This window comes from Ailuropoda melanoleuca, chromosome 2 (assembly GCF_002007445.2).
Source record: "Ailuropoda melanoleuca isolate Jingjing chromosome 2, ASM200744v2, whole genome shotgun sequence".
Taxonomy (NCBI): Eukaryota; Metazoa; Chordata; class Mammalia; order Carnivora; family Ursidae; genus Ailuropoda; species Ailuropoda melanoleuca.
This window is the reverse complement of record NC_048219.1, coordinates 162,497,267-162,513,300: the sequence shown is the minus strand read 5'-3', so window position 1 is coordinate 162,513,300 and position 16,034 is coordinate 162,497,267. Positions and strand designations below refer to the sequence as shown.

General features: G+C 33.4%; 1 protein-coding gene across 1 annotated transcript in view; it reads right to left on the bottom strand.

The window, feature by feature from the left end:
* Nucleotides 1-1,827: 1,827 nt before the first annotated feature.
* The window catches only part of LOC100476647 (MOB-like protein phocein), a 34,157-nt gene continuing 19,950 nt past the window's right edge, over nucleotides 1,828-16,034 (bottom strand). The window contains exons 3-8 of the mRNA XM_002920022.4: nucleotides 14,270-14,370; nucleotides 10,024-10,066; nucleotides 9,750-9,836; nucleotides 5,250-5,329; nucleotides 4,019-4,130; nucleotides 1,828-3,889 (exon numbers count right to left, since the gene is read on the bottom strand). Of these exons, the coding sequence (XP_002920068.1) occupies nucleotides 3,758-3,889; nucleotides 4,019-4,130; nucleotides 5,250-5,329; nucleotides 9,750-9,836; nucleotides 10,024-10,066; nucleotides 14,270-14,370 (555 nt within the window). The 3' untranslated portion in view covers nucleotides 1,828-3,757. The remainder of the gene's footprint in view (nucleotides 3,890-4,018; nucleotides 4,131-5,249; nucleotides 5,330-9,749; nucleotides 9,837-10,023; nucleotides 10,067-14,269; nucleotides 14,371-16,034) is intronic.

Genomic DNA, 16,034 nt, shown 5'->3' with positions numbered 1-16,034 from the left:
TATAGATGGCCCTCATGAGATCCATCCAAAATAAACTGGTAAATACACTATTAATTTTTTTAAAAGATTTTAAGTAGTCTCTACACTCAATCTGGGGCTCAAACTTACAACCCTGAAATTAAGTGTTGCATGCTCTACCGACTGTGCCAGCCCAGCCCCCCCCCCACTGTTTATAGAATGATAAATTGCTTTTACCAAGGTTTATAGCAGAAATATAGATCAGGATAAATTGCTAAATTCATTTTAATAAATGAACAGCTTATAAATTTTTAAAGTTGATGCTATAATTAACCCTAGAATATCAGACACTTAACTGACATACTACCTTCATGGATATAAATTCAGAATATCAATTACATTTATCTTCTTGAAATTTAGGTTATTATCAAAATTTAGTATTCTCTGCTTAATTACATTAGGTTCTCACATTTGATACACAGATTTGAGTACTATAAAAATAAATGTAAATAGCAGAAAAATCAAACAAATGAAGCAATGTAATTAGATTCCCAGCGCACATAAAATTCCAAGTATCCCCAAATGTTAAGAGTGAGACTCCCGGTTAAATTTTTTGTATGAGTAATCTAACCCTCTAGTGGATTCATTTGGTAGTTATCTGGTTTTATTGTGTACACTACACAAATAATGTGTTTTTCAGAAACCACATTTGGATCTTTACACCATCTCAAAATATACCACTAAATGTGTCGTACATCTGTAGTGGCTGCTTAGTTAACAATTAGCTGTATTCAAGAAATGAAAATCATCTACTTTTACTAAAACATTTGCATAGCATGGAAAAACACCAAGAAACCTTTTAACCACATCCAACAAATATTCAAAAGGTAATATAAAGGGGTGCCTGGGTGGCTCAGTCAGTTAAGTGTCTGCCTTAAGCGTCTGCCTTCGGCTCAGGTCATGATCTCAGGGTCCTGGGTTCCAGCCCACATCAGGCATCCCTGCTCAGCAGGGAGTCTGCTTCTCCCTCTCTGCCCCTCCTCTCTGCTCGTGCTCTCACCCTATCAAATAGATAAAATCTTTAAAAAAAAAAAAAGTATATAAATAAAATGTAGAATTTGTACAAATAAAATTATAGGAAACCTTCAGGCAAAAAGTTGTCATCACGTAGACAGCAGGGCAAAAGATCCAGGGAAAAAACAATTTAGTTCTGTTACAATGAATTTCACATCAGTTAGTAAATACGTTCAAAACCGTAACACGGTCCTTGTTAACAGCATAATCATGGATTTCTAATTTGATTCTGATCTTAAAAAGCATTAAGAATTTAACTGAGAAATGCATATTTACAGAAAAAATGTAGACCCACAAAAGAACAATGATACTTACAGAAACATAAATTATTAAATGTTACTTTCCCAGCTATGATTGGAGAAACAATGAGTTGACTATAGGATCAAAATAATTTATGGAAAGTTTTAACTTTTGGACCTACGCTGGAGAATCAAAACAAAAGTGCAGCCTAATTGCATTATTGCACAAAACTGAGTTTTCTATACCCCTCCTCTTAGATTTATTATGTAAATCCTTTGCTAGCCTAATTTTTTTAAATCCCACTTAGGTACATACACATGTATTTTCAAAATTCTGTACACAGTATTAAGGAAAAACAGTAACTTTCATTTAGGTCTGACCTAGTACAGTGAGTCAATTTCACAGTACAATGAATATGAATAAGATGTCAGTATGAATACAAAAGAAAGCCTACAAACTGATGTTTTCTTTTTGGGTTTTTGTTTTTTTGTCGTTGTGGTTTGTTTTGTTTTGTTTTTTATGATAAGTTCTAAACACAGTACAGGGAAAAAGGAATGAGTAAGAAAAAACATATTTTATTTCTCCTTAACACCAAGTCATATTATTCATAATGTTTCAAAATACTTAGCCAGATCACCAATCCCAGCCACTGCCTTAGTTCAAATGTTCACTAAGAAAATAATCAAGCAACAGAAATCCATTGTGAGACACCATCTATAGAGAACAGCTACATTGCTATATATAATTTATTAACTTAGTAATTTAGTCTCTCAATATTTAGCAAGTTTGTGTAAAAATTACTATTCCTGTTGGTTTATAGTGACATTAATACAAATGCATAATTTCAAAGTCAACACTCCTTTCACTACGAACATAAAACTTAAAAAGATAGTTGTGGGTTATAGTAATGACTGGCTGCTGGGATAGCACTGTTCAAGGCCAAATACATTGGCAGGCTTGGAAAGGCATAAATATATATACACACACTCTCAATTTGCTACTATTTCCCATATTTCTGCTATACATCCTTGTTGTATAATATGATATAAATTATTTCCTCAAATTTGAAAAAAAAAATCAAGATGAATACATTTTCATCTTCCTTTCAAAATAACCCTTTCAAATGAAAAAGAAGTTCCCATTTGTTAACTCTGCTCAAGAGATGGATTTAAATACTTTCTTCACTGCATGTGTAATTTTTTTAATCCTTAGTGCCTCATTACATCCAGTTTAGCAAAAAGACCTCCAGTGCTTTGTTGAAAATTGCATTCAGTAGATTAAAAGGTTGTAAAATCTGCAGTTGAATCCTTAAGACATTGAATCATAACAAAGTCCAAAAAATGTATGACCATCAACACCCTTGGAAGCTGTGAATTATTGCAAAAAAAAAAAAAAAACCTCACATGTGCATATAATTCAAACATAAACTTTGTGGGGAAGGGATGTAAAATAAATACTACAATATTTTTCAACTCTATTTAAATGTTACTTAGATGCTTAGATGAAAGGATTAATACTACTAACAGGAAGAATCAAACTATTTTAAAGAACGCTTTCCAAGTAATTAGAACAATTTCGCAAACAAAGATAAGCAAGAGCCTATGCCAATACATTTTTCCTGTAGTGTAATGTAATTGCTAATATGAGGTATACTCTGTAAGCAATTAGTACAAATATAAATAGGTATAAGCCACACTAAATCACAGTCTGGTGAAAAGCTTCTCAGCTAATGTAGTTTGGATAGGGAGTTAAGGGAAATGAGAACGGAAGGACAGGGCAGGTTTCCAGTGGGAATGTCATTTACAAGCCTTATCATTATCACCATCTTGTATTTAACAGTCCACTGTTGCAGAAAGGTAAATCCTTTCCAAGTATGCTGGTCTAGAATATAATTTATGTAGTACAGTAAGATTATTTAACTATTACTAATACTTCATTTGCATTTATATTTGGATTATACACATAATTATGTGTATCAAAAACTATAAACAGAATTTTAAAACATTTTCATCTCATTTTTGAAAAGTTAACAGTTAAGACTGAACTATATACTACAGAATTTTCTAGAATATCTAAACTACGGGTAAAACCAAAGGAAAACATTCCTATTTTTTAGTAAATGGCTTGTGCGAAACCTCAAGTTCACTCATCTTTTTATAGATGGGTTTATTTGATAGGGATTGTGATCCAATGATTGTTTAGCAGCAATTTTACCAAACTGTAAATTCTTTTATTAACAGGCATTATAAACAGATAATACTAATCTTATTTAAAAACCATGAGTGCCACACTGGTGAATATACAGCTCATGAATAACTTAAAAAGTATTTCCCATTTTAAAAGGCAACACTCAGCATACAAAAACCTATACTAAACAAAGAAGCTATAATATGGATACATGATTGATGTGTCTAAAATGATATATATACAGTACATAATTATTGTTAATTATGTGATCAGTACATTTTTTTCTATATGATTCCCTTCATGCTTCACTTTCCCCAGAAACTGAATTCTGAATTTCCTCTTCTAAAATTGGTACAATCAGGTTATCCTTGGACATCAAATTATATTTCATCACAAATTTAGTAAACCGGTGACACAAAAATGTTTCATTCTATAGAGAGAAAGGAAAAAAAAGTTATTTTAACTTACTATTCAAAACCAAAAAAACTAGACATAACATCAACATATATTATTGTCATTCGGATAAGAATGCATCAGGTAATTAGTGAAATATACTTACTTCATATTCATCAAATATCTGCCGATGATGAAAATAAGCATGTGAAAATATTCTGTAAATCCTACGGCATACTGATCCTAGTTTTGCTACAGATGATTCCTTTATGCTAACCCTAGAAATAGGAAAAAAATCAGATTCATTGAGCTGGACAGATCTTACGAAAAATACAGTCTAATCTTCTCAATTCACAAGTGTGGAAACTTACACCTAGGGAAAAAAGTGACCAGTGCAAGGTCAGAGTGCTAGTAGGTGGCAAGAGTAGGACTCGGACCTCTGTTCTTTACTCCTGGGCCAGTGCTCTTTCTACCTAACCACATAGCCTAAGAAATTCAGTATTACAAGTTTTGAAACTTTGTTAAAGTTCAATGTAATTAAATCCCTGACAAATCAAAATTTACTAAAACATAACACTGACAACATTAACACTTTGTTCACTACAGATGATTAAAACAGCTAAAAGGAATTGTTTTATTCCATACAACTTGATTTTTTAATAAAAAATACCTATATGTAAAAAAAAAAATGTAGGGGCGCCTGGCTCAGTCAGTGGAGCAGGGGTTGTGAGCTCCTGCCCCCATGTCTAGTGTAGAGATTACTTAAAAAAATAAAAAAATTTTAAAAATGTATACAGAATATTGAAGCAAAAAATAGTACTTTTTTAAACATATTTTATTTGAGCTCTTTATCTGGGGGAAAGAATCTCCAAGTCTATCCATCTGATAATAGGTATCTTAACAGAATAAAAGGCCCGTCAACAAACTTCTCCAATAATATATTACAATATACAGAAGCTTCTTCCCAGATCTTAAAAACCTGTAGGCAAGGGTAAGGAATTCTTCAAAAACGAGCAGTCCAACTTAGGAAATTCTGCTCTTTAGGAATGCTGTGTAAGAGGAGGCCAGCCCTAGCACAGAGATTCAAGTAAGTAAATGTGTAAATATCCCAACTCTAAAGCATGACACACAGCAGCAGGGACTACCCTTGACTAAACTGACCTGAGCTTTGGGAGCCAAGTCCTGCTGCTTTTAGTTTAACCACAACCCTAATTTCAAAATTTGAGTAATTCTGAACTAGCTAAATATACAACAGCTTAAAAAAAATAAAAAAAATTTAAAAAAAAAGGTTTAAAGAATACAATGCATTAACAACAACCTAGTTTGTTTTAATAAAAATACCAACCTTTTAAATTAAACCCAAAAAGTTGAACACCATGTTTAAAAGTTTTATTTACCTGCTGGGAAAATATTTATTGCTATTCAGAAGACATGCAGCACCATCAAGTGTATGTCTAGTATAGTCTATTGCAGGACACTATAAAAGAAAGGACAGAAAAAATGCATCATACTTCTTATATGAGGTCTGTTTATTATATACTTGTCTTATTCCAAAAACCTGAGCATGTTTGAAGAAAAAGTTCTCTAAAATCCAGTGTTACAACAAATACAGTTATATTTTAAAAAGTAAAAAAATGGGTGAAATTAATTTTAATGACTTATTTAACTCTATATAGCCAAAATTATGTCAACATATAATTGATATAAAAATTATAAATGAGCTTCTTAGGGGTATTTAAAAATTAAGATGTAATTCACATACCAAAAACAACTCTTTTAAAATGTACAACTCTGAAGTTTTCAGTATATTCACAAATTTATGCAACCATCACCAACTACATTCCTAAACATTTTCATTACCCCCAAAAGAAACCCAGTATCAATTAACAGTCACTTCTCATTCTCTCCTCCCCCTAACTTGAAGCAACAATTAATCTACTTTCTGTCTTCCATGGATGTGCCTATTCTGGGTATTTCCTAAAAATGGAATAATACGGGAATGCCTGGGTGGCTCAGTCAGTTAAGCCTCGGAATCCTGATTTCAGCTCAGGTCATGATTTCAGAGTCATGAGACTGAGCCCTACTTTGGGAAGATGCTCCCTCTCCCTCTGCCCCTCCCCCCACACACATGCACTCTCTCTCAAAAAAACAAAAAAGGAATAATAAGTGGCCTTTTGTGTCACTTAGCATGTTTTCAAGGCTCATCCACAGTGCACCATGAGTACTTTATTTTTCTTTTATTCAAAATCTTTTTAGACTTTAATGTTTCTTATATATACAAAATGCTGTAATCCCTAATAGACGTCATTCCTCTTTATGGCTGAATAATATTCCACCGTGGGCATATACCACATTTTGTTTACTCATCATCAGTTACTGAAAATTTGGTTGTTTCCATGTTTGGCTATCATGAACAGTGTGACAATATTAGTGTAGAAGTTTTGTATGGACATATGTTCTCAATTCTTTTGGGTATATACCTAAGAGTGGAATTGCTAAGTCATACAGTAACTATGCTTACCTTTTTAAGGAACTTCCAAACTGTTTTCCAAAGTGGCTACAGTATTTTACAGTCCTACCAGCAGTTCTACTCCCTCGACATCCTGGCCAACACTGGTTATTACCTTTTATATTTTAATCATTCTAGTAGATGAAGTGTATGCCATTGTGGAGTATGTCTTTTCTTTTTCCATTTAAAAAAACATAGTAAAATACATTTCAGATGAATTTTGCCATTTCAAACTTTTTTTAAATGTACAACTCAGTGGCAATAATTACATTCATTATTGCACAACCATCACTACTATGTGTTTCTAACGAAGGTTTGTCATCATCTCAAGCAGAAACTCTATAAACCATTAAGTAACAACATCCCATCCCCACCATCCTTTCTAGATATTTCATATAAGTGGAATCGTACAATATCTGTCCTTTTGTGTCTGACTTATTTCATTCAGCAAAATGTCCTCAAGGTTCATCAACACTGTAGCATGTATCAAAACTTCACTCTCTTTTATGACTAATATTCCATTCTATACATTCTGTTTAACTGTTCTCATTGTGGTTTTGATGATTAATGATGCTGAGCATCTTTTCATATGCTTACTGGCCATTTGTTATCTTCTTTAGAAAAATGTCTATTCAAATCTTTTGCTCATTTTTTAATTGGGTAGTCTTTTAACTGCTGAATTGGAACAGTTCTTTATGTATCTGAATACCAGACCCTTATCAGAGTTACGATTTATAAAAAATATTTTTCTCATTCTGTAGACTGGCTTTTCACTTTCTTCACAGTGTCCTTTGAGGCAAAAAAAATTTTAATTTTGATTAAATCTGCTCTATATTTTCTTTTATTTGTGCTTTTGGTGTCGTATCTAAGAAATCAGTGCCTAGTCCAAGGTCATGAGTTACACATTTATTTTTTTCTAAGAGTTTTATAATTCTAGTTGTTATATTTGGGGTTTTGATCCATTTTTAAGCTAAGTTTTGTATAAGGTGTGAGGCAGGGGTCTAACTTCATTCTTTTGTGTGCAGATATCCAGTTATCTCTTTTTGTTTAAGATTTATTTATTTACTTATTTGACAGAAAGAGTGAGAGTGAGCAAGCACAAGCAAGGGGAGCAGCAGGCAGAGGGGGAGGGAGAAGCAGGTTCCCCACTGAGAAAGGAGCCCAACACAGGGCTCGATCCCAGAACCTTGGGATCATGACCTGAGCTGAAGGCAGATGCTCAACTTACTGACCCACCCAGGCACCCCATCCAGTTATCTCTTAATGAGATATTTGACATTGCCTTTTGTACTAACTCTTTGAAATTGGTATTTTATTTTGCACTTAGAGTACATCTCAGATTGGACTACCAACATTAAATGCTCCGTAGCCACATGCAGTTCACGGTTATTGCTGTACCAGCGTAACTTTAGATTAACTGGTTTCTGGGAAAAAAAATTTTTTGGAGTCGGGGGGGGGTAGTTTTACCTTGTTTTAGCTGCTTCCTTCCTTCTCTCCCCCCCACCAATTAATTCTCAGTTAACTCATCCTACTTTGTATCATTTTTAACAGCAAAAAGTTGGCAAAATACAGAAGGTCACCAAATAATAAGTAATGTGTTCACAAGCTTTTATAAATTCTATTTTGCCAAGTATATATGTATAATGTTACTGCAGTCTGCATGTGACTGAAAAGGGCTATCAAATAATAACATGTTATAACCTTTGTCACTTACAATTAGTGTCACTTATCACTGTGTACAATTTACCCAATTTGCTGCAATGAGTGTCTTTAAATTCTCAAGGACATCGAGTAAATAATCACTGGTGCGGAGTATCCTGCCTCTTCCACATCAGAATCCTCCCCATTCTTTTAATCCAGAAGAGCAACTTTCTTAGCTACTAATCTGTTAGTTGCTACTATTTCTTGCCTGCACAATTATTCCAAGAGCTCAGAAAGCATCCTTTCAAGATTTTCTTTTGTTTGCATTTTTACAAAAATCCCCTTCCATACACCTACCACTTGAAAATCCTACCATCATCCTCCCTTGACACATGGACAATTCAATGGAGCTTGTCTTCAGCAATCGATGCTGCAATTTTAAGACTCGTTCACAGGACCTAATGCTGATGATCATCCTATCTTACATTTAACGTTAATCAAGAAAAAAGCAGATGTGACAAAAAGAGTACATATAAATCTCATAATACATCACAAACTGGGCATCTTTTCCACTCTGAAGTGAAAATAATGCATCTTTACTATTTGCCAAAATTAAATTAGCCTTCTTGATTCAACTTCCTAATTGCAATTATCACATAATTCACTATACTTACTAAGTAGCCAATTTCAGGAAATTATCAATAAACTACTATGTGGATTTTCCCAGATGTAAAATGATACACAATCTTAATATTGCTTCGATTAACTAACATAAAAAAAAAGTAACACCCTGAATGAAATCAGTCAACCAAGTAAGTGCTATATACTCCTTATTTTGGAGAATTTACATTCCCAAATAAAGGAATACCAGATGTTCATTTTGCAACTAGAAACTCCCCAGTTGTCAAGCCTTAGAAGTCTAGCAATAAAATGACCATCTGAAGGTCTATAATTCTATAGAACTGGCCTAATCCAAACATCTTCAATATGTTTAAGTGTCAAGTAAAAAGTACAGATTAAAAGGGAATGCAAATCATGGGAAAGGCAATGAATAAACAATCAGCTGTAATTTTTGAATTAACTAAGGAAAACTGAATTATGTACTGGCTATTAGATAAAATGAAGAAATTATTTGTAACTGAAAATGTTCTATCAACAATTGTTACTTCCTATACCCTCACCTCGACAAAAACTAAATGAGGAGAAAACATGTATAACTTTTTCGATGTAGGACCAATTATGGAGAGGAAAATCATTATGGTGGGTTTCAAATAAATAGGAGGAAATATTAATAAAATGTAGAGTAAAAAATATTGACTGTAAAGTTAAGGAGCCCAAAAGCAACATTTCATTAACAGATTGAGCATCAACTAGTAATCACCAACAGTTACTCCTATCAAAAGAAATCGTCAATGACTAAAAAAAAATTATGACTGAACCAAAAAACTAAAGATGTATATCTCATCCATTATACATTAGATATCAGTGTGATATGACAGATGCTATTCCGTGATAGCCAGTGAATCACAAAGTGAGTTCTAACCCATGATATTGCCCAGTTACAAAAAATGACACTAATCATTTTTAGAAGAAATCCTAAAATAGCATAGTGGCAATAAATTTGCAACAAAGAACTCTAAACCAAATGACAAACAGTGAACTAAACACTAAAAATTTATCTACCACTCTCTCAGAGAGATTTAGGTTATAATGATTTTATTAGTCATTCTATTTCATAATTTCTCACCTCTTTTGGAGTTTTATGAGCTGCACAAAGAAAAATCCATTGTTCAGTTGCTGTCATCTGAGTACATGTATCTGGATGGCATTCACTCTGTTAGAAAAGAGTTACATTTCTTAATATGTAAAATAATAAAGTTTATCATTTGGCTTACTACATTTCCATGTAAAACTCTAGGATAATCAGAAATGTTGGGTAAGTCTTTGTAAACACCTTAAGTTACAATAACAGAAAAAAATAAAAACTTCCAATTATAGCTTTAACTTAAAGAAAATATTACCTGAAGTTTGACAGCAAGTCCATTTAGTTCAAGACAGAATTGCCTAAAAATGCAAATACATAAGTGAAAAGTCTTATCCATCCTCCACATTATTTTTAGAATACTAATTGTAAAAACAGAATCCCATCAGTACCATTCTTCCTCTCTCATCGCCATTATCAACACCATCTGAATTTACATAGCACGTTTCTTAAAAAGACAGCTTAGTAAGTAAAACCCAAAACTAACAACCCTAATAATGTTCAATATCACAGTACAGTGAGCTGATCAGACTTATACACTAGAAATTCGTACAATTTTTCTGAGAAGTAATCTGAAAATATATACTAAGACCCTTAGGAAGTATTTTTTTCTAAGTCATTCTCCTAAGAATCTATTCTAATAAAATAACCAAAATTCCACGCAGATATATATACAAAGATGTTCACAGAAAATACACATAAAATTTTTTTGAAACACTCCAAATAATCAGTAATTGCACAGTAGTAAATTGTTGGTATGTACATAAACAAAGGATGTATGTCTATATTCTCAATAAGATTCCAGTTACGTAAAAAATTATGTGTATACACATACACAAACATATATATAGAAAAACGAATGTGACGCCTGTGTGGCTTAGTCAGTCAAGGGTCGGCCTTCGGCTCAGGTCATGATCCGGGGGTCCTGGGATGAGTCCCACCTCAAGCTCCCTGCTCAGCAGAGAGCCTGCTTCTCCCTCTCCCCACTGCTCATGCTCTCTCTCAAATAAAATAAATGAAGTCTTAAAAAAAAAAAAAAGACTAGATGTTTTATATGCCTATTTTACAAAGTTTTGCTCTGATTACAAACAACATGCTCCTTATAAAAAGTCAAATATGAACAAATATATAATGTACAATAAGAAAATCCTCCATAATTCCGCCACCTCTTCCCAAAAGTTATTATTTACAAGTAAATTTGATTTTCTATGCAAAGATTAAAATATACTGGGATCATATCATACACAATTTTGTAACTTGCTTTTTGGTCACTTAGTAGATTGTAAGCATTTTTCATGATATACTTCTTCTAAAGCTGCCAACCTGAGAATTATAAAGCCTAGAACAATGCTGGGAACATAGTAGGTGCTCAAAAAATACTTCTGAGTAAATGAAGAATGGAGGAAATTTCATAACATCAAGATTATCATTTTTAAACTAATGTTATTTTATATGAAAAGACAATCGTCTATGTCAAAAAGCTAACTTACTTTATTGCTGTCAAAATACTGAATGCATTCCCTCTAAAAATCTTACCAATTAATCACTATTATGTTTCCCCAACAAATGAGAACGGTCTGAGTCCCTAAAAATGCAAAGCTAAAACCTACAAAGGTAGAAGAAAAGAGTCCCAAAGGGCAAAAACAAAACAAACACACACACAAAAAAAACCCACAAAAAAACCTGCCCACATATGAAAGAAAAACTATTTAAAGTATGTGATAATAGAAGAAAGCAAATAAGGAGTCAAATTTTCACTTGTCTGTGAATGTATTTCCTTTCAGATCCCTAACAATAATGCTGTTCTTAGGTCACAAAAATAACACTATTTCTGATTCACCGCACCACCCTCTACTGCCCCATATCTGTAGCCTGCATGTTACAGGTTTTTGAGTTGTTTTCCACTAAGTGGTAATAAAGACAGGTGGTGAAAAATAGTTTCTCATCTAGTTTAGCTCACCTATGGCCAACAGCAAAATTAAGCTACTGATTTCGCAGTGTTATGAGTATAATCTGTGCACACAGTGCAAATATAACAGCTTCAAGTTAATTCAGTATAGGGCTAACAGATTTGGTTGAGCAGCTGAAAAGACAAGCCAGAGCTGAAATCCAGCCTACACTGTGATCTCTAAACTATGCATCCTGCCATAGGATTGTATCCACTCAGAAGAAGAGGCATCTTTTCCTAACTACAAAGATTCCATATAGGCTAGTGAGAGATTTGAATGAAGTCCCATTAACATCATAATATTATCAACTACATTAACTAATAAGATTAAGTATTAAGGCTCAAATCAATTACATCAAGCACATGAAAAAAACCAAAAAGCTACTTTCAAAACTCTTCTTGGTGAACTACAAAGATGTATTCACTATGATAAAGACACAAAAGAATATATATGTGATCTATAATACATAAATACAAAACCAAAATAAATTGGATCATATTCAAGGGGAAAAAAGTAAAAATAACAGCACCGGAACAGGAGAAAGATTTTATAAATTTTGTATATTGCATATTTTATAGTCTAAGTTAAATAGGGAGAAAAGTTGTTCTTAGATCTGAAATTAAGATCCTGTATACTAAAATCAGCCCTTGGGGTACCTATCTGGCTCAGTCAGTAAAGCATGTGACTCTCAATCTCAGGATTTCAAGCCCCATGTTGGGTATGGAGCCCTACAATCAATCAATATAAATCTGTGAACTCTAAAATCAGCCCTCGGGGCGCCTGGGTGGCACAGCGGTTAAGCGTCTGCCTTCGGCTCAGGGCGTGATCCCGGCGTTATGGGATAGAGCCCCACATCAGGCTCCTCTGCTATGAGCCTGCTTCTTCCTCTCCCACTCCCCCTGCTTGTGTTCCCCTCTCTCACTGGCTGTCTCTATCTCTGTCAAATAAATAAATAAAATCTTTAAAAAAAAAAATAAAATCAGCCCTCACTTCTTTGGAATTATACTTGTAGTGGAAAAAACATCCTCATTTATTTTCATCATTAATCCCAACAGGTAAGTAGATAGTTATTTTTTCAAAGCTGATTAAAGTAAGGCAGAGAATATGTACTGAAGTGCTATCTTGATTTATAAGAATGGGAAACTATCTACATATTCATACTTTATCATGCATTAAGACGTGGTTTTAAAGAACTAGATCAGGGGTGACTGGCTGGCTCAGTCACTGTAGCATGCAACTGTTAATTTGGGGGTTGTGGGTTTGAGCCCCATGCTGGGTGTAGAGATTACCTTAAAAATAAACTCTTAAAAAAAAAAACAAAAAACAACTAGATCAAGTAGTCAAGTGATTTGTCTAAGAAACTGGCAGAATACAAAGAAGTCTTAGCAACCTGAAATTGCTGAACTGTTATGACAAAACATTATGTCTTAGCAATGTCTAGCAGGAAATATTATCTATTTTATTTAGGGAAAGTCCTATTTCTACTCCAATTATTACTTAAAAGTCAACTCAAAAAGTAAACTCTGATGAACATATATCTCATGCTACATTCTTTATATTTAACCTATCAACTCATCTCAGTTCCCATTTACAGTGGAAGTTTGTAACTTCCAGAAACAACTTAGTAACTCTAAGTTTAACTCTAGTTAACTGTCATTCACTAGTCATCAATTCTCTCATTCAAAGGGCATCAGGAAAAGTGCTCAAACTCCTTACTTCAGATTTACAATTAATCTTTAGAGATTTATTTGAGAGACAGCGTGAGTAAACACATGCGTACACACACACTTGCAAGTCGGGGGAGGGACAGAGGGAGAAAGAGAATCTCCAGCAGACTACCTGCTAAGCGCAGAGCCTGATAGGAAGATTGATCTCATGACCGTGAGATCATGATGTGAGCTGACATCAAGAGTCAGACACTTAACCTACTGAACCACCCAGGTGCCCCCAGAATTACAATTAATCTTTATTTACCACATGGAAGACTAGAAGTTCACAGCAGTTAATAGGCAACTCACCAGATACCAAGCCTAGACTAGGACCTTCTTATGATTCTCCATAGAGAAATAAAGTTTATCATGAGTGGAAAAACAGAGATAATGCATTTATGGTTAAGGGATAATTTGTGGTTAAGAAAAACTGTACAGGGATGCCTAGCTGGCTCAGTACATACACCGTGCAACTCTTGATCTTGGGGTTGTGGGTTCAAGACCTACACTGGGTGTAGAGATTACAAGAAAAAAAGGGGGGGGGAGAGAGAGACAGAGAGAAAGAATTAAAGAACAAAAAGCTGTGTAAATAGTACGGTGACTAACATAATAAAAAATCATTTAAAAAAAAAAAAGCTGTGTAAATAGATAATAATGCCCATATCCATAAATGAAGAAAACAATCAGTAAATAACAAAGTTGAAAACTTTGTAACACTGAAAACACAAAAGCTTTAAAATCTGGCTTCTTAGTCTGCGATTACATAATGATACAATTCATAATCATCAACATTAAAAGTTATTTTTACAAGTGGAATTACTATTACTGTTCTATCATGAAGATTTACCTTAAATGCTCATATTTCCATACACCTTCATCTTGGCCTTCAGGTGGTTCAAGAATTTTGTCAATATTGGAACAATCTGCTCTTATGTTTTGTTGAATATACTATAAACAAAAAAGTTCTCACAGTTAATTAAAATATACTTCATGATAAATCTTATGTTAAATATATTTAATTTTTGAATACATGACTGCTCTTTTGTTCCAACTTTTTTGGGTTATACACAAAATAGGAAACCAAGTACAGAATCATAATCACTAATTCAGAAGAAAGGAGGTAACCCTTACCTATGCTTTCTCCAATTCAACTTCTTTGGGATAAGATCTACCATATAAGTGCAGATACAGTACTTACCAGGACTGGATGTGGGATCAAAACTGTAAACTATAATTTTCATAAGAACACAAAATGTAGACAATATAAATATAACTGTGGTACATAATATAGGATTCCATGAAAGCAAGTATCTAGAAAAGGCAAATCTATGGAGACAAAAAATAGTAGTTGTTTAGGACTGGGGAAAGAAGAGGAGACAGGAGAACGAAGATAACTGCTAATGTGAATGAGATTTCTTTCAGGTGGGGAATGAAAATGTTCTAAAATCAGATTGTGGTGATGGTGTACAGTCCTGTGAATATACTAAAAAACCACGTATGCATATTTTAAATGGGCGATTTCTATGGTATGTGGTATTCAATAAAGTTGTTTACAAAAATGACCAGCAGAAAAACTAAATCAAAAGGGAAAAAAAAGGCACGGCCATTCACTTTAAATAAAGTAAAATAAAACTTTAAATTTCAGATCTTTTCAATGTTTCATTCAATCTATGATTTAAATACTCTGAAATCTGAATAGGCTAAATTAGATTAAAATGCCTCATTACAGAAACTTAATAACTATGCCTATCTATTATGCTTATTTTCAGGCAATGTTTCTTGAATATGACTCTCATGTCAAAAACCTGCTCAAACGATTTTAATGACTCCCTAATGCCTGTTTAAACTACTCTCCCTGATTTTTTGACCCCATCCTAAGTTCCAAAGTTCTGCATGAAATTGCTTCTCTCCTCAACCAGAACGCAGCAAATTCTTTACCTTTTCCACTGGCCACTTCAAACTCCATACAATTCTTTCCAAACTCTCTCTCCCCCAGCACATTCAAATCTTTCCTGATTATTCTAGTACTCACAGAACTCCCTCTGATTTCCTCCATTTGTCACTATATAATCTACATTAGCAATCTGTCTATGCACTCTTATCTTTCCTGCTCCTATTACACCTCGTATAGAACTCTTACAAGCATTTATTTATATTTAATGTATAGCACTTAGTTATTTTCGAGGGTCTCCCTCAAACAAAAAGGAGACTTAGCTTTGTTTTAAATTTTAGTATTAGCATCTGGTAGATAGGCGATTTTTAACAAATTTTTATTGTCTTTTCCTAAATTATATTACTTGAAGTCAAGGATAAAGGTATGTAATTACCTGAAATGTTAAAGCCGTGGAGGATTAGGGATGAAAAAATTTACCAAAAATGGAGTGTAGACCCGGATTCTTTAATATTCTTTAGTGGTCCCCAAAACAGTTTGGTAGTTAGCACACAAAAATATTCTCTGCAATATGGTTTGCTCATAATCAATATTAACTTTTTAACCACATATTTAGTAACTGAATTTACTTATAATCATTAAAATTTTTATATGTAGAATTACAAACTGTCAATCTTTAGGGAATCTAGAATCCTTTTATTTATGATGATTTATGTAAAAT